Consider the following 24,859-nt stretch of genomic DNA (forward strand, 5'->3'; position numbering starts at 1 on the left):
AATACCACCTATATGTTGGATCAACTTTCACACAATACCTTGAAACTTATTATAGAATGTAATATGCGATTTCTTTTCATTTCTCATTGTCCTAGAAAATTCTATTTCAGGTTAATTTAATGTTTAGAACTTAATATAAATAATAACACTATTCATGTATATTATATATTTATTATTGTTCTAAATCATTTAAACAAAAATAATATTAGATAGACTAGATTCATTCATGTTAAATGAATAATTCATAAAAGGTCAGTAATTGACTGAAATAAAATATAATTCGGTGAATAGTTGTTTATTAATAGAAATTAATGAAACTATTAATTTCTATTGTTAGATTTACATTGTGCAACAAAAGAATTTGTCGAAAATTAAACGAGGTTACTAAAGAGTTAAGAAAGTAAAATAAAAGATTCCAAAGTGATGACTTAAATAATGTTTTTTTGTATTTTTTTAATTTTTTGTTTCTTCTTTTGTTTACTTTTTTTGTTTTTCAATTTTTTGTTTCTTTTTTTCGTTTTTTTTGTTTGTTTTAAACTATAGTTACCTGAATGACAATAATACTTGACTATTATGATTTTCATCTATATAAAAACGAATAATATTAGTTAAGAAATGTGAATTTCATGTAATCTAAAAAAAAGTTAACATAAAATGATACAGCTTACTTATCAACTATTTGTTATTTGGATGATAAATATAGTTGTTTGTCAGAAACTATTACATATTGGTAAGTTATTAATGTTATTCATGTAATACAAAGTAATATGTATTCAGTTATTTGAAAAGAAAATATTATTTTAGTGATTGATTTGATTGAAATTGTACAGTTTCAATCTATGAATAACTTTGATACTTGTACTTATCGAAGATTTGTATTTTCAATAAGCATTATTATTCATCTAAAGTATAGTATTCAAGTATAGAACTGTTATTAGATAGTTAAATCAAAATGAAGTACCTCAAAATTTGAAATGATCTATATGTATATATGATGATTATACTGGAAGAAATTGACTGAAACTAGTGATCAGTGAACAATGGTATTGGTTTTATTATTTATTTATTAAACTCTCAAATTAAACACATTAATATTCACTATTGAATCTTATAGAATTTTCTAAATAAGCAAACTGTTAAGTTTTTGTTAATATTTATTCTGGGTTTTAATACTACTATTAAAAGAAGATGTAAACTATTAAAATGGTTTTTAAGAAAATATATTTCTTTTGAATACCATGTACTGATTTCTGAGAAGTTATCAAATTGTATTAGTTACTATTATTAATATTTAGATTGTGGTTAACAGAGGAATCCTATGTCATGAACAACGAATAACAGAGATAACTACTGTTAAATAGCTTTAGAAACGAAGTATTTATCAAATAGAATCAATAAAATAAATAGGGGTTGAACGTTTGCGTGAGAAACCGATACGTCCTGGATTCAAATCTCACGAGGTGGGATTGTGGATGCACATTACTGAGGAGTTTCACAATAGGACGAAACGACCGTCCAGAGCTTTCAGGTTTTCCATGATGGTCTAGCTTCAATTGACTCATGAATTCAACTGTTAAATTACTATAATATCCACAAAATCGCTCTGTGATTAAAATAACAATATCCAAATATCAGAAAGGGTTTTTTTGTGGAGATTGTGGTAATTTAATAGATGAGTTCATGAGTCAATTAAAGCTGTTCAATGTTTCCAGATTTCCCATGGTGGTCTAGTTTTAATTGACTCATGAACTTAACTATTTAATAACCAAATATGTATCAACATTGACATACAAAACGTGTTAATAGTTTAGAGATATTGATTCCAGTTTCTTTTGTTGAATATCTCAAAATCACTCGTCCACTATTCTCAAGTTTTTAACGGTTTTTGTAGGTGATTTCAGTTTGTTATAAAAAATTTTTATAGGTCTTAAGCAGAGATGGATATCGAAACAGTTCACACAAGATGCACATATACCAATAGAAAATGATCGTTTCCAGTTGTGAAGATGAATGAGATAATCTAAATAGCCAACATATATGAAAAATAAGTTTACAGATTAAATTCATTATTTTGGAAATATGAAGTCAAATATAATATCTAACCAATTGTTGAAGTTACGCAATATTCAGATTGAGTTTATTTTTATGATATATGTATATTATATTATTAAACAAATAGTTTAGAAGCTTTAATTTAATTTTCAAATCCAGTGGATAGTGATCTTTATGACTTAATTGATCAGATATTTTAGTGGTGTATTGTTCTCTGATCTGGATGGTTTGATCGTGGAGCTATCATTGTTATTCTGAACGACACCATCAGTACAAACTTTAGGTACTAATGATGTATGTCATTCAGAATAACGATGATAGCTCCACAATCAAACCATCCAGCTTAGAGAACAAAACTCCACCATAATCATCCACTTAAGTCACAAATCTTTGCCACCATCTCATAGTTAGACATTTATTTTATAATTTATAATTTCAATCTATTTGGTATTGAATATTGAACAGAAAGTATATATACATTCATGGATGTTACAGTCATTTACTAATTGAACTTAAACACCTTAATATCAACGTGATATGGAACTGACAGATTTGCCTCTCATCAAACATTATTGGACTTTATTGTTTAACATTTATTGTTAAAATTCGATCATGATCTGTGTTAACTTGATTATTTAACTGTTAAACACAATTACACATATGTGTATGTTTTAAATGTAATTGTTTTGTTTATTTCATTTATAGGTATTATCTATGATAGTGAATTAGGTATAACAGGAGAAGCTTTAATCAACCGATTTAGTGAATTACAGGAAAAAATGGAATACTATGCAGATTTTCCTATACGAAATTATTCATTGGCAAGCCCACCGAAATTAAAATTAACTATAAGAGAATTTACCTTTGGTTTAGGTAAGTGGTAAGCATCTTTTATTGAATAATTTGATTTCTTTTATATTTAATTGTTTAATGTGCTATTTTAAGTAAAGTAGTGCTATTACTGTTACATGTGTTGAACCTTTCCAAGTCTAAGCTGGTATTTTAGATTTTAAGCCATATTATTAATTATATGGAGTAATTTAATGTTTATTTAAGTATTTCTATTTATAAATGATTAATCATTAAGTAGTGACCAATGTCATGTATGCCAAGTTTTTTAGTGCTGATTGAATTCTGTTCGATCAAATTGCCATGTGGTTACTAGTCTAACTAACTCAATGTCTTGTGCACTATGCTGAGATATAAAATGTCCTGTCGACTACTTCCAAACACTATCTTAATCCATTTATATGCTGTGCTGTTTTCTGAATTATAGTACGATAAAGAAGTTTATACATTATGATTCATTTACAGACCATACTTCTCTAATGATTAATTAATTGTTTTAACTGGCTCTCAGTCATACTGTAAATTATTTGTGTTTTTCTCTAGTCTTTCTACACTTCAAATAAATTAGTTCTTACTTATTTGAATGTGTAACTCATTGATTCTCTTATGAATCGCACACAATTCTATTTAAATCTATTCATAAATAAAATGCTTTATTCTTACAGATACCAGTCATATTTATTTATGTATGATTGCTTACCAGTTGAAGTTGGATTAGATCACTTAAGGTGCCATCATTACACTTTTGGTACTTTGGTTCGCTACTATAAATTAATTACAATTAACATTAGAGTGACGTTTATTTTTAGTGTTCCAGATTTTGTTGGTACAGAAGAGACAGATCAAATTGGTCAATATGTGTTCATTATAAATTTAGATTAGGAAAACATTGTTCATAATCTTTAAACTCAATTATATATTCTAAGCCAAAATTAGAATGATCTCGTTCCAAGTAATTCGATAAGAAAACATTTTCCATTATCATTAGTACAATATGAAACGACTAAGTACAAGTCGATTTATAATAATTTGCTAACATTTATTGTCACCATAAGCGTAAAATCAAAGGTAGAATACATAAATTACCAAAATGCTTTCATTCAACTCACTAATTTAGTATGATGATCTATGCATTTCTGAATGAAATGTACTCTAATAATTTGCATTATATATTATTAATCCTTCATCATATATAATCAGACGGTTATAGGTAATAAACTTCAAAAAATACTTAACTAAGCAGTAATCATATTCCAACTATACAACGAATTCAAGAGAACGTATTAATGACTTCTAGTGACAAGTTATGAATTGTTAAAATCAAACACGTCGAAATTGAAGCATATACCTAGAAGTGATATTTGGTATTTGTTACATTATATAGTATGACAACTTGAACCAACACAAGAGAAAAACCAAGGACCTCAAATTCAAAACGGAGAACAGCAATCCAATCACACTTGATGGTGAAACTCTGGAAGATGTAGAATCCCTCATATACCTGGAAAGCATCATCGATGAACAAGGAGGTTCAGATGCAGACGTAAAGGCGAGGATTGGCAAAGCAAGGGCCACATTCCTACAACTGAAGAACATATGGAACTCAAAGCAACCGTTTGTCAACCAATATCAAAATGAGAATCTTCAATACGAATGTCAAGGCAGTTCTACTGTATGGAGCTGAAACTTGGAGAACTACAACAACCACCATCAAGAAGCTACAAGTATTTATAAATAGTTGTCTACGCAGGATACTCAACATCCATTGGCCGGATACCATCAGTAACAGCCTTCTGTGGGAAAGAACAAGTCAACTTCCATCTGAAGAAGAAATTAGTAAAAGACGATGGAAATGGATAGGACATACATTACGCAAATCACCAAACTGCATCACGATGCAAGCCCTAACTTGGAATCCTGAAGGGAAGTGGAAAAGAGGAAGGTCAAGGAACACATTACGTCGGGAAATAGAATCAGATATGAAAAGGATGAATAACAACCGAGAACAGGGTTGGATAGAGAATGCTGGTGAGCGGCCAATGCTCCTTCACAAGGAGTAACAGGCGTAAGTAAGTAATTAAGTAAGTAATATTATGTAGTGAATTGAATAAGTTGTATATATAGAAACCAAGAGATTTTAGTCTAATGGTTTGGCAATCTGTAGATTGTGGTGAGACCTGAAGGTCATAGGTTCGATCACGTGTAGGTCGCAATTAGACAAGACGAAGGATTCTCGAATGGTAATAATATGCTTTTTATTATTCTCTGGACCAAACGATGTAATAAATGACGCTTTTATTTTAAGTGATATGATGGATATAAGTTTCTATAAGATGATGAATCGACTCCATTTGATAAACAGTAATTAGCTCTATTAGTTGCCCTATAAATTTTGTTGCATGATGTTTTACTCGTGAGTGTTTTAACGTGTTCAGGAATTCCACTACTATTCAGTGTATTAGATAAAATTTATCCCCACAATTTTATGGCCACTTTATTTCTTAACATTAATTTTTAAACTCATTTGATAATTAGAAAGAAACTTCAGTGTCACATTTTACGCTTTTGATATAGCACAGAGTAGACAATAGTTTGATCTTTGAACGGTTTCTGTTTATTAAACCAAGTATCACTCGGATCATTAAATACATTAAAAGATATTTCCTAATTTTTTCTTATATTGATTTATTTTAAATAGTGTGTAATTTTGTTGAAAATGATGTACATGTGATTATAAGTTTAACAACATGTACCCTTGCGCAGTTAATAGAAGCACAAATTACACCATACAGAATACCACATATTGCTATACCTAGACAAGCATGTTCCAGAGAAATAATTAATTTATCAAATGTTAAAATGACAACAACAACAATATGGATTCAACCAACACCTGAACAGACTGGTAGAGCGATATATGAAATGAGCGAAATTGAACGTGCTTCACAAGCACTATTACTAGCCGACAAACCGAACCGTAAGTGATAGTGCAAAAGTAAACTTGTCAAATTTCATAAGACCGATAATATACTCTCTGTGTATTATGAAAGCAATTTATCCTGTTTTGCACTTTTGATATGGAACTGATCATGTTTAAAAATAACAGCAAAATAATAAGGAGAAGTATTTACTATTTTATGTAATTGGTTCTCATTACGGCTTTAAGTAAAGGCAGAAAAACAATTGTGGCAGAATAATATGGATTCACCATATTTCGTGGTTTCTCGTCAGCTGCTTACAACCATATTTGTATTTAAGTGATATGATATAATATGAGGTGATCGACATTGATAACATAAAGAATTTAAATAACAAACATTACCAATAATGATTATATATATATATATATATATATATATATATATATATATATATATATATATATGCGTAAGAACATGTGTGAGGTCATTTAGAGATGGAGTTCAAAAACCATAGGAGGGGCAGGTAAGGTCCGGAAACATAAGATAGATTGTGTGATAATTATAGAGGATCTGAGGAGTTTTTACAAGATTACGATCACTTGGGAATAGATATAGAAGATTCAGAGCAATGAGTTGATAATTTTATCGGAATCCTGAACCTATCCAAGTTAGACTGACATTAAAAACCTGGAAGCACTGGGCAGCCGTTTTACCTTGGTACGAGACTCCTTAGAAGTGCAGATGCACAACCGCACACATAGAAATATAACCCGAGACTAACTGTCTGATAACTGTGGCAATTGTCTAGAATTCGGAAGTAAAGGGTCATGTATTAACTATACAAGAATTGAAGAGTTTGATTAAGTTTAGAGAATTATTACCGGTGATATTGTTCAAAACTGTGAATTTGCCATGACGGTAATAAGTTGATAGTTTTAAATAAATTGACCATTGAATAGAACGTTAATAATAAATATATTTCTTGTTGTCATATCCCAATGGGCATACAATTTTTCTACTCATAGGTCTCAATGATGACAAAATCTTGTTCCTGGCTTTTTTTCGAGCTAAGTTTACGAACGCGGTTTAAAGAGTTTGTACAATCCCTTATTTGTAACTTGTTGTACAAAAGTTGTTATAGTCTTGATAAACTCCACTCCATGTGTTTTTGCGAAAGATTTTTCTACGTCGCTTGCCGCCTCAAGTTCGTTTTATTCCATTATTTAAGAAATGGAATTTCCCTTTAAAGTCATGTTCCATATTAAAGTTTGTATCGTTATGTGTTTTGTTAAAGATTGAGTAGATATGTAGAATGTTTCTGATTGTTTTAAACAAGAAACGTGTCACCAACATATCTACAACAAAATGTAATTCCATAGACTAAGTGCTTAAGCGTCATCTTTTCCAGGTTCTCCATAAATATATCAGTCAGATTTGAACCTAAGTGACTATCAATACGAATCAATCAATTTTGTGATACTGCATATTGTTGAACTTAAACTGTATTGAGATTTCATTGTAATCAGTTGACATCAACCCAATGGGACTCGTATTAAATTAGATCTTCTAAACACAAATTTTATGCAACCGACAGATTATTGTGCAAGATTAATGGAATTAAAATTTCAGCTACGGATTACTCGGCGTGTATGTCGATAATCAAACAACAATCTATAACAATGGTATTTTCTAATCCTGTAGTGCTCATTTTAAAACAAGAAATTTTTTAATTAATTGTCTATATGAAAAAGTATATACTATCATCTCCTGACTTTAACGAAAAGCTCTTAAAATGTAGTCGTATTTATAAAGTTGAACTCAGTATCTTGATAGTTTAGAAGACGCTTTATTCAGTTACCTAGCTTCAATAGATAAAGTGTTAGAATTGATGAGTTATCTAAAACCGGCTAAGATATGTTTTGTAATACATTTACATATATTTAGCTAACCATTGAAAATATTTAATGTTTTAAGTTTGCAAGTGTATTCATTAATTTACATTTTATTTTTAATGACATAATATATCTACCATTTGGATTATATATACTATCTAGTGGAGACAAATATAGCTCTTGATTATATTTTACAAGCAGAAATGAATGATGAAAAATTTGTTCCATACATTTCAACTCAAATGTTCTCAATTACTAATCAATCAAATCCTATGTATCCCACATCAAACACTTATGATACAATCGATGTTTTACTGAAACGTTTTCAAAATATGAAATCAAAATCATCATCATTTCTATTAAGTCATATATTTCATATTCAAGTTAGACCACTTGATTTAAATCAATTGTATATGGTAAGTGGTGCCATCATATAAAATTTATTTAAGATTACTTAAATAGCTTTAAACAGTAAATCTTTTATTTTTATAATATTCGTCAGTTGAAGAAGTTCATTGAGAAACTTGATCATAATTCTGAAACCATATCAAAAGATCTAAGATAGCCAATATTTTAATTTAAGAGTTAAGTTGAAAAATATACTTAATATTTGACTGATCTAAACTGGCTAGCGGTTGCAGGAGAACTTGGGCACGGTGTTCTCACTCGTGATCTGATGCAGATGCATGACCGAGAGCTTTCAGCTAGGTGAGTCCATTAAAACTAATGTGATCAGCATCAAATGTCGAAGACCAACAGAGCTATTTATTTTGGGGATTTATTTATCGCTACAATTCTAATCGAAGTTACTTACTTACGCCTGTTACTCCTCGTGAAGGAGCATAGGCCGCTCACCAGCATTCTCCATCCAACCCCGTCCTGGGCAATCCTTTCCAGCTCCTTCCAGTTCCTATTCATCCTTTTCATATCTGATTCTATTTCCCGACGTAATGTGTTCCTTGACCTTCCTCTTTTCCACTTCCCTTCAGGATTCCAAGTTAGGGCTTGCATCGTGATGCAGTTTGGTGATTTGCGTAATGTATGTCCTATCCATTTCCATCGTCTTTTACTAATTTCTTCTTCAGATGGAAGTTGACTTGTTCTTTCCCACAGAAGGCTGTTACTGATGGTATCCGGCCAATGGATGTTGAGTATCCTGCGTAGACAACTATTTATAAATACTTGTAGCTTCTTGATGGTGGTTGTTGTAGTTCTCCAAGTTTCAGCTCCATACAGTAGAACTGCCTTGACATTCGTATTGAAGATTCTCATTTTGATATTGGTTGACAAACGGTTGCTTTGAGTTCCATATGTTCTTCAGTTGTAGGAATGTGGCCCTTGCTTTGCCAATCCTCGCCTTTACGTCTGCATCTGAACCTCCTTGTTCATCGATGATGCTTTCCAGGTATATGAGGGATTCTACATCTTCCAGAGTTTCGCCATCAAGTGTGATTGGATTGCTGTTTTCCGTTTTGAATTTGAGGTCCTTGGTTTTCCCTTGTGTATACTGAAGCCTACTGATGCAGAGACTGCTGCTACACTGGCTGTCTTTATCTGCATCTGTTTGTGTTTACGCGATAGGAGGGCTAGGTCATCTGCGAAAACCAAATCGTCTAATTGGTTCTGAGCTGTCCATTGTATGCTGTGTTTTCTCTCAGATGTCGAGGTCTTCATAATCCAGTCGATCACCAGAAGAAAGAGGAAGGGAGAGAGTAGGCAGTCTCGTCTGACTCCGGTCCTTTCTTGGAGTGCGTCTGTCAGCTGTCCTCCATGCACGACCTTGCACTGTAATCCGTCGTATGAGTTCCGGATAATATTGGCAATCTTCTCAGGAACTCCGTAGTGTCGAACAAGTTTTCATAACGTTCTCCTATCTACACTATCAAACGTCTTTTCATAATCAATGAAGTTGATGGATAGTGACGAGTTCCACTCAACTGATTGTTCAACGATGATCCGTAGTGTTGCAATTTGGTCTGTGCATGACCGATCCTTACGGAATCCAGCTTGTTGATCTCAAAGTTGATCGTCTACTGCATCTTTCATCCGGTTCAGCAACACTCTGTCAAAGACTTTCCCTGGTACTGACAGTAGTGTAATGCCTCTGTAGTTTTCACATTTGTTCAGATCTCCTTTCTTTGGAATCTTGATGAGGTGTCCTTCTTTCCAATCCATCGGCACTTGTTCCTCCTCCTAAATCTTTTTGAATAGAAAGTAAAGCATGCTTGTGGATACTTCGATGTCTGACTTCAGTACTTCAGCTGGTATATTGTCAGGTCCTGCTGCTTTCCCGTTCTTGATTTGTCTGATGGCCATTCTGATTTCTTCCGTCGTTGGTGGATTGACATTTGTATGTGACGTTGAAGGTTAGAATGTAAATGGGTCTCTTACATTTTAGGACAGAGTCCTCACGAATTTCATACTTTCGATTTAGAATGAAATTAGATACACTTTTTAAAATACAATTATGTGATATCTCTTCGAATCTAATTATATTCTTCGTAGATATGAAGACGGTAACCTATTAGAAAGTAATTAAATGCATTTCACTTTGACGGTATTCAATGTGAATAAACTATACAGAGTCATTGAAAATCAGAAAACGGAACAACTGTTTTCCTTAATTGAATTTAGTTTTTGATGAAAATCAATCTCATACTATATAAAAATCACCAAGATTGACCCTAAACGTACTCGAACGAAGTAAATCCAAAAGATTCATTCAACTTTACATAAATAAAAATCATGATTGTTAGTTACCAGACAGTTAATGATGTATACGGTTAAAAAATTCTATTTATAATTGAAAACTAATTGCATCCATTAAAGCTTCTTATCATCATGAAATCTGTAGAACTAAGGTAGATCAATATGGAGTTAATAATACTGGTTTTGAATAAATTCAAGTAAACCCTTTTCGATATCGACAGGCGTAAGTAGTATGTAACATCAATCAGAAGTGGAAGGCTTAGCAACAAAAGGTTGGAAGATCGAATTGAAGAGAACAGGAACAGATTGTTATGACAATGAAGGAACGATGAAGTTTGAGACAATTGATGGAGGATTTGTAAATGAATGATTGAACGTATGGTTTTCACATTGGTTGTCCCCACCTGAGTGTTCATTCACTACAGGTATACTGATCCACCCTCAATACAACTCAAATCACCTGTATACTGTTTTATTATTTTGGACTGATACAATTCAATAACCATTATAACTGCTATCTTTTACTTGTCGTCATAGATATATCAAGACAGATTTACTTTTCGTAATCTCTACTGGATATTACCAACCACATTGACAATTACACCAAATGAATTAATTCGTGTAGCTACGACCAATCAGTTTGAACAAGTTGCAACAGGATTTTTTCGACAATTTCCAATTTTAAATGAGGAAGACTGTTTAAATCTGAATATTGGTGAGAATATGAGATTATTAATGAGTGAAATATTTCAATGTAATACAAATAATATAACTGTAAGTTGAAAAATATTTACTTTTTTTGAAGATCATGGTGAGACTATAATTTATGGACGACCTTTGATCGACGTTAAAGTGACCTTGAGAGTCTTCACCTAATAATTAGGACCAAATAAGGGTTACAAATCAGTGTGAAGAATTAGAAATATCATTTACAGTTGATGGTTAGAGTTAGGAGTTACATTTAGGGTTTTCATCACGAACTGATATCAGCTATAATGCCAAACTCTATTTATCCAAATAGATGAGTGAATTTCACACCGAAATCCGATCTTATATCTGATTGGTTCGTCCATAAATTATAGTTTCGCCGAAGATCATCATTAACAATAATCGATACCAAATAACGAATAATTTACTATTAAGAAATAATTGACTGAAAGTTAAGGTATGTAATATATGAACTCATAAACATGAAGAGAAAATTAAACTTCAGATTTATATATGTCTGAAGTCACATATTGGAATAATTTTTAGAATGAACAAAAATACAAAACCAGTTGAAATTCAGTTGAATCATGCACTCAGTATCTTATCTAATTCTAGATAACTGTCTAATTGTTCAGTTTAGAGAACAACGATTATCATACAGTTGGTTTAAAGATTATTTTCATCACAAGTTGATATATGTTGAAGATCCCAATGTGTCATTGGATAAAAAAATTTAATACCTAACCTTAACCATCAACTGTAAATCATAATCCTAATTCCTCACATAGGTTTATAATCCTCATTTAGCCCTATTAATTAGGCGGGCATTCTCTAGGTCGTCCATAATATGTAGTCTCAGTAGAAAGTCATATCGTTTCATTTGCAACTCGTAAGCAAATTTCATTCCCATTTTGACATGTGTTTTGACTGATACTTGTACTAAGTGATACGATACTGAATCATAATATTAATAATCATATCTAATGGATGCTAGTTATTTTTCACACTTGTGCAAAAATTGTTTCTGTAAATCCGTGACTAAATGTTGGAATTATCAGCTTGTTGCTTAGATTCCACATAAACACTGTTTGATATCGTATGAGTAGAACAAACCTATCAATTAACTTTAGCTGTTTTTTTACTATCAAGCTTAGTAAAAGAATGTTTCTTTTACTGAACGTCAAGGCTTTCTTTTTCTAAATTTCAGGAGCGTGAATTGGAAGCTGTTTACATGATATTATTATCGAGTCAAGCTACAATTTTAATGAAAAGTCTTTCAATAGACTTTTGGGATATTCCATCTATTTCAGATTGTGATGCTCCTTCGTTTCAGCCTAGACCATATGGTCAATTGTTTTATCGCCTTCTTATTAGTGTAAATAAGTATCTATTGATTTTTAATACATTTTATATCATTGATGTGATCAGTCACAAGATGACGTTTACAATGTATTATTTCAATGAAAACTACCCATTGGCAAGCAGTATGATTTCCAATTATTGTAAACGAAATTAAGATTTAGGTGATGAATACTTGAAAGTTGTTAAACAATATACAGAATCATAGTATACAGTATCATTTCTATGTATTCATTTTAGGTAAATATTTTTACTCAAGGGTTTCACCCTGGTTTATATATAATGAGAGAGACAGTAAAACCAAAATAAAGGTCAAGTTTGTTTCTTTATGTTAACATGTAAATGTTAAATATATTGGAATGATGTATTTCAAAAATGCTAGACAATAATTGTAAGGGGGACAGCAAGTTGTTTCAAGATTATAGGTAATTGTTGTGTAAAAATATGAGCTGGCATGAAACTGTTTATTTTCTAATGCCTCCAACAAACTAACATGAAAATCTATAAGCACTTGTTCTTTTTTTTGATTAATTTTCATTTGATCACTCTGATACCATTCGAAGTACATTTAGACTAGAGGTAAAAAAAAGAGAAACACATTTCCTGTAACTCACAACTGATTAGAATCTCTTAATATGGCAAATAGTAAGCAATTCGATGACTTTAATTCAATCTTTCATAAGTGGTATTTTCTGATTAGGATAATCCTTTTTTCAATGACATTTCGATCTATTATAAATATGAACCTCAATATTTAAAAATGACTAGAAATGGAGGGTAAGAGGAGACAAGGATAATGAAGAAATAATGTGAAAATAATTTGGAACATCACGACTCTGGATAATAAGCTAATATTACCAAGGTAGGTTTAAGGTGAGAAAGTTCATGGTGCAGTGAGACCTACTATAGCTTTGGCGGAAAAAAGCCTGTCTACATCACCTTACCATTAAGAGGTGATTCAAATAACCTTTTATTGAAACAAAGGCTTAAATCATGTCATTAACAAGACATATTGTGCAGCAAAGTTCGTTATCAAGAAAATAACAAGGTTCACTTTGGTGTAGTTTTGTTCTCTGACCAAACCATCCAGCTCAGAGAACAAAACTCCACCAAAATCATCCACCTGAGCTACAAATCTTCTCCACCATCTCAACAAGGTTCATGCTTCATCGAAAACCTAAATAAAAGAAAACGATTACGTCACATCTCACTGTGTTTACCAATTTAAATGTGTGTGTGTGGTCATACATACATAAGAAGGAATAATCGTGATCTCAAAATTAAGGTGTGTGAACATATACCTAAAACAAATAAAATCGAATATCCCCATAAGAGTAGAGGACAAACATCCATCATCCTCTATTGCCAAACACATAATTGAAACAGGTCATAAGATTGAATTTAACTCGGATTTTGTAATGTTGTACAAAAGTGTAAAAGGGCGTATACTAAGGTTTATTGAAACCTTAACCATACGAAAATTCAAACCCCCCTTTGTGTATTCAAAAATAGTTTGTTCTCACCTTAACTGTTTTAGAAGTAGACAATAAAACTTACGAATGAACCGTTAAGCATACATACATACTTTCAATAAATTGTAAATCATATCATCAATTATTTCTATTCATTTTCCCATTCATTATATTAAATTTAGCTAGCAGAATTACCAAAATGGAAAAATTTATTATTCTATTCATTGGAAACAGATGTAGAAGGAAAGAGTAAATTTTTATTAACTGGAAATTTCTCAGAAAATGGTGATATTCAATTAAGTGAATATGCAAAATTTGTAGCAAAACAAGGTCTATTAAGCGGTTTATTTCCAAATACATTTCGTACATTTCAAAATAAAACTATCAATATTTCAACATCATTTGTGAGTTTTATAGAAATTTAAAATTTAAATCTAATTGTTTTACTTTTTCATTTTACAAATAGTACCTGATTACTTCTTTTTAGATCATAATAGTGATGAGACTATAATTTATGGACGAACCAATCAGATTTAAAATAAAAGATCTTGGATTTGAGAACGAAGTTTATCCGTTCATTTGGCTGAATATTATTTCGGCTTTATAACTAATGTCACTTAGTGATGAAAACTCTAATCATTAACAGTAAATCACAATTCTAATACCTCACATTGGTTTATAACCCTCATTTAGTCCTAGTTAGTACGTGGATATTTGCAAGGTCATTTTTGCATTGCTCAAAGGTCATCCACAAATTATAGTCTCACCAAATAACTTAATTACATATTATGTTGTAAAATTCATAATTTGATTTACTATTTACAATGAGGTCAGATATTACATCGATCTTCTTGTTGATGATTATCGTTCTTCTACTATTTCATAGTCTTGTAATTGTTCACAATAGAAAATTTTGAATGGAATAGTGAATTAGATGTAATAAATGACTCTTTGCAATTTCAGTAAACATAATAACTTCACAGATAATTCCTTATGTAAATTATCTAAGTTAGCTAATTTAAGCATAAGAGCAAGTGAATAAGATATCAGACTAAATAAAGATCCCAACAGTTGAGATCATGAGTCGGTTGAAGCTAGACCATCATGGAAAACCTGGAAGCACTGGACGGCCATTTCGTCCTATTGTAGGACTCCTCAGCAGTGCGCATCCACGACCCCGCCTCTCGGGATTCGAACCCAGGATCTATCAGCCTCACACCAGGTGCTTAACCAAGTAGACCACTGAGCCGGGATCCAACGGTGTTAATGCATAACTTCAACTAATCCACGAAATTGAACGACACATCCACACCAATTGAAAAATCAAGGATTATATGATTTTATTTATTTCAATCAATATGTAATAAATTTTGTGAATTAACTTATATATTTCCATTTATAGGATCCACCATACATTGTACGTGGTCAAATAACTAAAGACAATGAATTACTCAATGCAGAGGGTTTAATTATAGATATATTAAATGAATTTTCACTTCGACTTCAATTTCGGTTAGTTTGATCTTTTTTTTCTTCTTTAGATGAAATGTATTTGACAACACGTTAAGATTTTGGGATTGTCCGACTTGAATAAATATTACTTCATTACTTTAATATAAAACTATTAGTTACATACATATTTAACTGAAAATCCATAATCATAAACTAATCAAATTTTGTTGATTAAACTATATTCAGTTAATTGGTTTGTGAAAACTTGTGTAACCAGAAGAGAATAGTCTTCATCGTTGACTGATATCAGATGTTACAATCTTGAACTAAACATTTATCCAGTTCACTCCAAGTTGTAATAGTTTACTAATTAATGTCAGTAAAATGAAGCCAGACTAGTCTTTTTCCCAGGTCTGTTAAAGGTCACCTTAATTAAATGAAATTGAACTCAGAGTAAATTTCTTCAAAAATATTTTTATATTCATCCTAATTATTATTTTTTTGAATCAAGTTACCGACTTTTCCTCCCACCTGACGGAGAATATGGAGTGAAAATTACAAATACAACATGGAATGGTATGATTGGTGAATTACTAGCTGGAGTAAGTATTAAAAATCTTAATTAATTAAAACAGGCGTTGTTACCAATCGTTTATGACAGTGGAATTTGGATATAAAGATCTATAATGTTTATAATCTTGACTAATTACTCCATTTTCTCAGCATCTTGTGATATAAATTTAGCCGTTCACGCGTAAATAGGTCAGTATTTTCACCATTGAAAATCACACAGTACTGCTTAACCGTCCAATTCATAGTATTTTGCACACTCAGCTCGGCATAGAATAGAAGTCAGAGCCTTCAGCTCTCTCAGCGAATTCGAGCTTCTAAGAAGGAATTAAGCATTCCACGGTGAAAACTTCCAACATACTAAGTTGAGTTTTTAGAGTACTTATTGATTAAAAAGAAAGTAACGCTTTACTTTGCAAGTCAATACCCATCAATATCTATCTAAAACATAATACCACTCAGTTATTAGGCTAAATGACTGGATATCACAACACACTGCGATTGAAGGTAACCACTGAAGTGCGGTAAATCAATATTTTACTCAAATCGTAAACTTAAAAAACTACTTTTGTAATGTTTGTTTTTGCTTCTAATACGATTTCGATAACGGGTTAAAGTAGATAAATAAGACAAACGAAATTTATACAAGACAATCAATTTTGGAATTACCATTTTCAATTACTTGAATGTTTTTTTTATGGAAATCTGAGCATCATTTATAAGTAAAACAACAGTCAATTAAATCAAAACATTAGGCAACTTGTTTTACTGATTAATTATTATATAGATTTTACTCCAGTCCCATGAGCTAATTACTTATATTTAGAAGTTTCACTGGTTGAAATTTAGCCTGTAATAAGTTGAACTGATATCTTGTAAACTCTACCTTTTTAAAATATGTTGCTCATTTCTTTAGTTTAAACACAATTAATATATGTTTTGTCTGTTAAATCAGGATTATTACTAACTTTGATCTAGTTTCAATATACGTTTGTAGTTATTCATTCGACATAAGAACTTCAACCCTGATGGAGTTTCGTTGTGTGAGCTGGATGGTTTAGTCGACTGACCAATTGCAGTCCTAAACATCAATGGGAAGATTCAAGCAAACAATATATAAATCAATTTATTCTTTGTAGTTACTGATTAACATTAATTTCTCAAATGGGATATTTTTATTTTTAATTTTTAGAGAACTGATATTATAGCTGCACCATTAACAATAAATAAAGAAAGATCACAAGATCTTTTCTTTATTGGACCATTTATGGAAGATACTCTAGGGATTTTATTAAATATTCCCGAACAAAATGAAGAATTATTTCAAATGTTTCTACCGTTTCGTTATGATATTTGGTTATGTTTAATTGGTTCAATATTTATAGCAGCTTTCCTAATAACAATATTTAGTATAATCAGTCCATTCAGTGCATGGAATTTGGCTTTGCCAGGTGCTACTTCTGATGAGGTTTCAATATACCACAGTGTTTGGTTCACAGTTGGTGGTATGCTTATGCAAGGTAAGTTTAAAATGTAGAAAGTTGACTTCACAGATTTATCATCTCAAAATATTCAATAATAATTCAATATGACTTATATAAAATAGACTAATAGAGTTACAATGAACAGATTTTTATATCATACTAAGTAAGGTGTCCTAAAAACATCTTTCTTTTCGAAGATATCATTTATTTAAGCTATACATTTGTATTTATAATTGATTAATAAATATATGAGTCGATAGGAGTATGGAAAAGATTACACAATACAGTGATCCGACATTTCAAATATCAAAACAAGATCAATATAGGAGAACCTGATCAACTCTCAACAAGTTGCTCAAAAAGAATCATCATTCAAAATAATCTACACAGCTACAAAAGAAATAAAATAGATTAAAGAGAGGTCGCATCAAAAACAGCACTGATGAGGTGTTGACAATCCACCAATTCGAGTCTGAACTCTGTGTGCAAAAACGATACATCCAATCCCTCATTCTACCATCATCCTAATGCCCTTCTCCACTATGTTTTGATCTTGTTTCAGTTTGTGATAATAGTTTAGTGTCATTTTAGTTGTAATCAGTTATCGTTATTGTTCAACAGTTTCTCATGATTGTTCTTCATTTGTTATTATGACCTCTATGCTTTTCATTTCAGTGGACAATTATCTCTATTCTTCTGTAACCCCTTGATTATTACTTAACGTCATTTGATATTTGTAATGTTGAATCACTGTATTGTGTAATCTCTTCCATACTTCTATCGGCTCATATATTTATCCACTAACTATAAATACAAACGATATTAGAAGGGGGTTTTGTGTATATTATAGTAAGTCTAATAGTGGAGATCATGATTCTATTGAAGCTAAACCACCATGGAACACTTGGAAGCACTGAACAGCCGTTTCGTCCTATTGTGTGACTCCCCAGCAGTGCGCATCCACGATCCCGCCTAGCAAGGTTCGAACCCAGAACCTATCGGTCTCGCGCGCGAACAAATGATATTACTTGAAGAATTTCTATACTGAATTCTATTTTGATTCAGTGAACTAAGTTTATCAAATTTATGGATAATCTTCAACCAATAGTAGATCTTAAGATCTTATTTTTTATTGTAAGCACCCATTGAATTTGGTTATCTCGCGTATTATTTGAGACAATGAAAATTCATACTAGATAAGAACTCCTTTGAAGGCTAATTATTATTTAAAAATCTATAAGATTATCAAGCAGCAAAATCCACCACATTTTACTGAATCGGAATAACTCAGTAAATCTTTATGGGTTATTTAGAAGTATTTTGCACAATCTAGTGCCTATCAGGACCCAGCAGCTAAGTGGAAAACGCGATGACATGTGAAGCGAACGATACTGGGTTCGAGTTACGGAGTGATTATTAATTCTAGGAAGCACGTAAATCCAGCTTACGAGTCTCAAATAAGATGAAATATACGTCCTGAATTCTACTGCTAACCACCATCTATCTTTACTTATAAAAGTATTTTGGTTGGTATTTAAAATAAACTACTATTAAAAATGTTTTATGAAATGATTTATTAATTAAATGTTTTAGGACAAGAACTGCGTGCCATCGCTTGCTCTGCAAGGACAGTAACACTTCTTTATTGGCTTTTAGTTTTGGTGATTCAAGCCACTTGGCAGGCTGATTTGACAGCTTTTTTAACTAGGAATACAATACAAATACCTGTATCGTCGTTAGAAGATCTTGCAACTTCAGGATTATCATTGGGAGCTATTAAAAACAGTGGTACAGTAAAAATGATACAGGTTTGTTTCTTTTTAACATATTTTCGGGTAACCTAATATTTATTGTTTCTTTTTATGGTATACTTCAAACCAGACAGAAGCAAATTTGTGTGTCATCAAATTGAAGTTATCACATACAGAATAACAGGTCGTCGTAATTCGTCGAAGTTTAAAAAAATACGTTTTCTAAAAATCTAACTTATTCATAACTTGTTTTATTGACCGTTTATGTTTTAATAGTGATAATATATAATAGTGATTTTAGTTTGTTATCTTATAAGTATGCGGATTTTAGCATTTGAGAGTTGAAATTACGGGTCGATCAAAGCTAGACCACAACTGAAAACCTAGAAGCACTGGACACTTGTTCGTCCTAGTATGGGACTCCTCAGAAGCACACATCCATGATCCCGCATGGGAACTCGGACTCAGAGTCTGGAGGTTAAACGGTCGCTTGCGAAACTGAAGGTGTTGGGCTCGAGTCCAACATGCAGAATTGTGGATGTGCCCGGCTGAGGAGTTCGACACTAGAATGAAACGTCCATCTCGTGCCTTCAGTTTTTCAGTGGTAATCTAGCTTAAACCGACTCGTGACCTTCACTTGTATTTCAATTGCTTGTCTTGATACTAATTAATCACTCATTACACAGTATTTAGAAATAATTGCAATTCCAACAACAATGACAGGTTGTGTATATATCTTAAAATGAACCGTAACCTTTATTCTGAGAAGTGAGAATGAATACGATTTGTCAAGGTTTGTGATTTCTCTTTGTTGTTATTAACGACTAAATGTGATCAGTCCCTGTTGGAATATCCCAATACCATACTTGTTTGCGGCTATCGCATCTTGATAGCCTGGTAGATAATGCTCTGGAGTTTAAAGCGATAAGTACCGCGATTGAATTTAAGTGTAGATATCAACACTGAGATCCCGGTAAACACCAAATAGGAAGTAAATATGGGTCCTAAATTTAACTCGTAGCCAATAATAAAGGAGAAAACGGTGATTTCATATTATGAGAAGATAAAAAGTAAATGTACTTTATTGATGAGTGTGCATTTTCCTCTGGTTAACTGTTGATTATGTTGTATTAACAATAGTACATTTGGTATGTACCTCTTTTCGTAAACATTTTTGTCTTTCAGAGTGCAACTTCCAGTGAATATTACTCAATAGTATATGAAAAAATTATGAAAAATCCAGTTATCCTTAAAAACATTAATGATAGTATAGCGTACGTCCGCAACAGTACTAAAAATGTTGTACTAGATGACAGAATACAATTAATGCATAATTTACCTGACAATGAGGAAACTTTGACAGTTGTTGATGATAAGAAAGTTATAGTACCATTTGGATTCGCTGTAAGGTTAGGTGAAGAATACGCTCCACTGATGCTTAATTTGTAAGTTATTCTATATGACAGCATTTTCATTATTATCTAAAGCCTTATTAAGTCACCATACCCATTCGTAACTTTTGTTCAACTTAGCTATAGAGCGATAAAAACTTATATTTCATTGATAATTGTATGATTCAAAGATATATCCCTACAATTAATGTGTGTACAAAGGTGACCGTAGTAACTCAGAAAGTAACATAAGGGTAGTGATGTGGATTAGATTATTGTTTCACTTACTCATAATAGTTCACTCATACTAAAATTTGATTCACTATGCTTCCTAGAAAAATTGTAGTTACAAATTGACTGAACCATTCTGAGATAAGTTTTCATTAACAGATATTGATGGAGTACAATACAATGGAATAATTGTCCTTTCATAATGAAACGTAATATTACTAAAAAGTGACTAACATTGACTTACATGTTATTGTTGGTTCCTAAATGAATATTTGAAGTATCAGTCCATAAATTGTTCGCAGATAAATTAACAATATTTTATCATAACATTTCATAGCTAAACTATTCACTCTGTTAACATACTTTAATAATCTATTTAACAATAGTTATTTGAAAATTTTATTGTTTTTTGATTTAGTATGTCAATTCTTCGGGAAAGAGGAGTTATTGATCACTTACTTGAGAAATGGAATGTTGAAAAAGTAAAAAGTACCTCAAATACAGCCACTTTCAATTTAATTACATTGTACAATATATCTGGTGCTTTTATTGTACTTTCTGTATTCGTTGTAACAAGCCTAATTGTTTTAATCATTGAAATAAAATGGCATAAATATTCATTAAAGAAAGAGAAACTTCATCCCAAATCAAAAAATTCTTCTGATGGTCATCCATCCTTATTGAGACGCTTCACACATCCGAAAGATGAAATACCTAAACCGAAATTAGACTTATCTCGTAATCCTACATTGAAACAGTTAAGATATGCTGGACATAGAAGAGCTTCGGCAGCATTCGACGCTACAGTCATCGCAGCTGAAAATCAAACCGAATCCAATTTAGAATAAATGATGATTTAATTATGTGATTCAAACTTCATATTACAATTCATGATTATAATTTAAAAATAAGTCATCTACAGTAGGTCTTTTTGTAGTACACACAAATTTATATATTGTAGTGATAAATATGCACCAATTTTGAAATTATTATGTTTAACATTAACATAGAAAAGCTGCATATATAAATATGACTAGTAATTATAGTTTTGCTATTCTGTTTACTCATTATTCAGAAATAAAAGTAAAGATCATAATGAAATTTTCTATCATAAATGGGTATTTAGTAGTCGGTCTAGTAAATAAATTTCAACGTATGATCCGTGCAACTTAAAGGATGCAAATTCGAAAACAACAGGTGGATAATTCCTGAAATTTAATTCCTTATGATTACCAGGAGGTTATTTTTGGTAATATTGATTCATCTTCTCATTACGTTATCAGGATTATATACCGTTAATATTTTCTCAAAGAACTAATGCTTTGAAACTTGCAGATCTAACCTCATAAGTTGTCATAGTATGCTTCTGATTCATAATGAATTATTGGATGGGACCACGAGGCATTCTTGTTGAGAATATGGGACGATGAGTCATAGAAACTATGTTTATATCCAAGATGTTTATACAAAACATCTATCTAATTAATGGTCATACGCTTGTTATTGACTAGCTTCGTGATGTATTTCTCAAAGTCATGATGGGAAGCTGTGGATTGTAAAGTCAAACAAATCGGGTGTGAGCTAACTGCTGTCTCGCCATTTCACAAAATGTAGACAAATTGATTCTGATTCAGGGATTTGGAAGGGCTATACTCACTGTAAAACGTTTCTCTTGCAGTCGTTGATGTATATTGCTATAAAGCCCCTAAATAGGATGAAACGGTTGTCCAGTACTCCTTTGATTCTTCCAATCTCCTCAAGTGCATACCAAACATTCCCTCAAACTATTGTCAAATTATATAAAATATCTAATCACAATTTACAGTAACCTCATACTTATTTCACCTTTTAATTTGCCACAATATAAATCACAAACAAATCACAGGTTATTGTGATGGGGAGTTCAAGACATAATAAATAATTGTCAGTCTATAATTTCCATTTCTTTATCAGCTAGTGTAAACCAGTTTTTTGAATTTAATGAATAGAGTTAGAATACTTGTTGGTTGGTGCAATTTATTTCTACTTGTTTTACTGAAAAATGTAATCTACACTCTAACTTCTGTTTGTTTACAGAGAAGACATCTGTCGAAGAATCAATTATGAATAACTATTGATAATTAATACAATATTCCGTCAAAATAACAAATATTATGAGTACCCCATATTGTTAATTTACATCAAGTGTCTATGTATTACAGCCTTACTTACTTACTTAATTACGCCTGTAACTCCTCGTGAAGGAGCATAGGCCGCTCACCAGCATTCTCCATCCAACCCCGTCCTGGGCAATCCTTTCCAGCTCCTTCCAGTTCCTATTCATCCTTTTCATATCTGATTCTATTTCCCGACGCAGTGTGTTCCTTGACCTTCCTCTTTTCCACTTCCCTTCAAGATTCCAAGTTAGGGCTTGCATCGTGATGCAGTTTGGTGATTTGCGTAATGTATGTCCTATCCATTTCCATCGTCTTTTACTAATTTCTTCTTCAGATGGAAGTTGACTTGTTCTTTCCCACAGAAGGCTGTTACTGATGGTATCCGGCCAATGGATGTTGAGTATCCTGCGTAGACAACTATTTATAAATACTTGTAGCTTCTTGATGGTGGTTGTTGTAGTTCTCCAAGTTTCAGCTCCATACAGTAGAACTGCCTTGACATTCGTATTGAAGATTCTCATTTTGATATTGGTTGACAAACGGTTGCTTTGAGTTCCATATGTTCTTCAGTTGTAGGAATGTGGCCCTTGCTTTGCCAATCCTCGCCTTTACGTCTGCATCTGAACCTCCTTGTTCATCGATGATGCTTTCCAGGTATATGAGGGATTCTACATCTTCCAGAGTTTCGCCATCAAGTGTGATTGGATTGCTGTTTTCCGTTTTGAATTTGAGGTCCTTGGTTTTCCCCTTGTGTATACTGAAGCCTACTGATGCAGAGACTGCTGCTACACTGGCTGTCTTTATCTGCATCTGTTTGTGTTTACGCGATAGGAGGGCTAGTTCATCTGCGAAAACCAAATCGTCTAATTGGTTCTGAGCTGTCCATTGTATGCTGTGTTTTCTCTCAGATGTCGAGGTCTTCATAATCCAGTCGATCACCAGAAGAAAGAGGAAGGGAGAGAGTAGGTAGTCTTGTCTGACTCCGGTCCTTTCTTGGAGTGCGTCTGTCAGCTGTCCTCCATGCACGACCTTGCACTGTAATCCGTCGTATGAGTTCCGGATAATATTGGCAATCTTCTCAGGAACTCCGTAGTGTCGAACAAGTTTCCATAACGTTCTCCTATCTACACTGTCAAACGTCTTTTCATAATCAATGAAGTTGATGGATAGTGACGAGTTCCACTCAACTGATTGTTCAACGATGATCCGTAGTGTTGCAATTTGGTCTGTGCATGACCGATCCTTACGGAATCCAGCTTGTTGATCTCAAAGTTGATCGTCTACTGCATCTTTCATCCGGTTCAGCAACACTCTGTCAAAGACTTTCCCTGGTACTGACAGTAGTGTAATGCCTCTGTAGTTTTCACATTTGTTCAGATCTCCTTTCTTTGGAATCTTGATGAGGTGTCCTTCTTTCCAATCCATCGGCACTTGTTCCTCCTCCTAAATCTTTTTGAATAGAAAGTAAAGCATGCTTGTGGATACTTCGATGTCTGACTTCAGTACTTCAGCTGGTATGTTGTCGGGTCATGCTGATTTCCCGTTCTTGATTTGTCTGATGGCCTTTCTGATTTCTTCCGTCGTTGGTGGATTGACATCTATAGGAAGATCTGTGTGTGCTGCTTCGATGTCCGGTGGATTCATTGGGGCCGGCCTATTCAGGAGTTCCTCGAAGTATTCTACCAATCTGTTCCGCTGTTGTTGAATTTCAGTGATTAGTCTGTCTTCTTTGTCTTTGACCGGTCTCTCTGGTTTACTGTATTTCCCTGCTAGTTACTTCGTTGTATCGTAAAGCTGTTTCATATTTCCTTCTCTAGCAGCTTTTTCCGCCGTCCTTGCTAATTCTTCCACGTATTTCTTCC

At 32.4% G+C, this 24,859-nt stretch overlaps 1 protein-coding gene across 2 annotated transcripts; it reads left to right on the top strand.

Annotated features, from left to right (window-relative positions):
* Nucleotides 1-654: 654 nt before the first annotated feature.
* On the top strand, nt 655-24,859 carry MS3_00005527 (uncharacterized protein; the record flags this gene model as incomplete). Of its 2 annotated transcripts, XM_035730356.2 has the most annotated exons (13): nt 655-730; nt 2,758-2,925; nt 5,600-5,878; nt 7,877-8,130; nt 10,961-11,197; nt 12,339-12,506; nt 14,145-14,366; nt 15,365-15,474; nt 15,926-16,016; nt 17,177-17,504; nt 19,062-19,276; nt 20,405-20,664; nt 21,260-24,859. In XM_035730356.2, 13 exons carry the CDS (start codon nt 655-657, stop codon nt 21,687-21,689), a joined length of 2,838 nt encoding a protein of 945 aa, XP_035585651.1. In that variant the 3' UTR covers nt 21,690-24,859. The 2 variants fall into 2 exon arrangements, with proteins under 2 accessions (XP_035585651.1, XP_051069599.1); XM_051213608.1 differs by lacking the exons at nt 655-730; nt 2,758-2,925; nt 5,600-5,878; nt 7,877-8,130; nt 10,961-11,197 and having other exon boundaries at nt 11,778-12,506; nt 19,062-20,664.

The sequence above is a fragment of the Schistosoma haematobium genome, chromosome 3 (genome assembly GCF_000699445.3).
Source record: "Schistosoma haematobium chromosome 3, whole genome shotgun sequence".
Classification (NCBI taxonomy): Eukaryota; Metazoa; Platyhelminthes; class Trematoda; order Strigeidida; family Schistosomatidae; genus Schistosoma; species Schistosoma haematobium.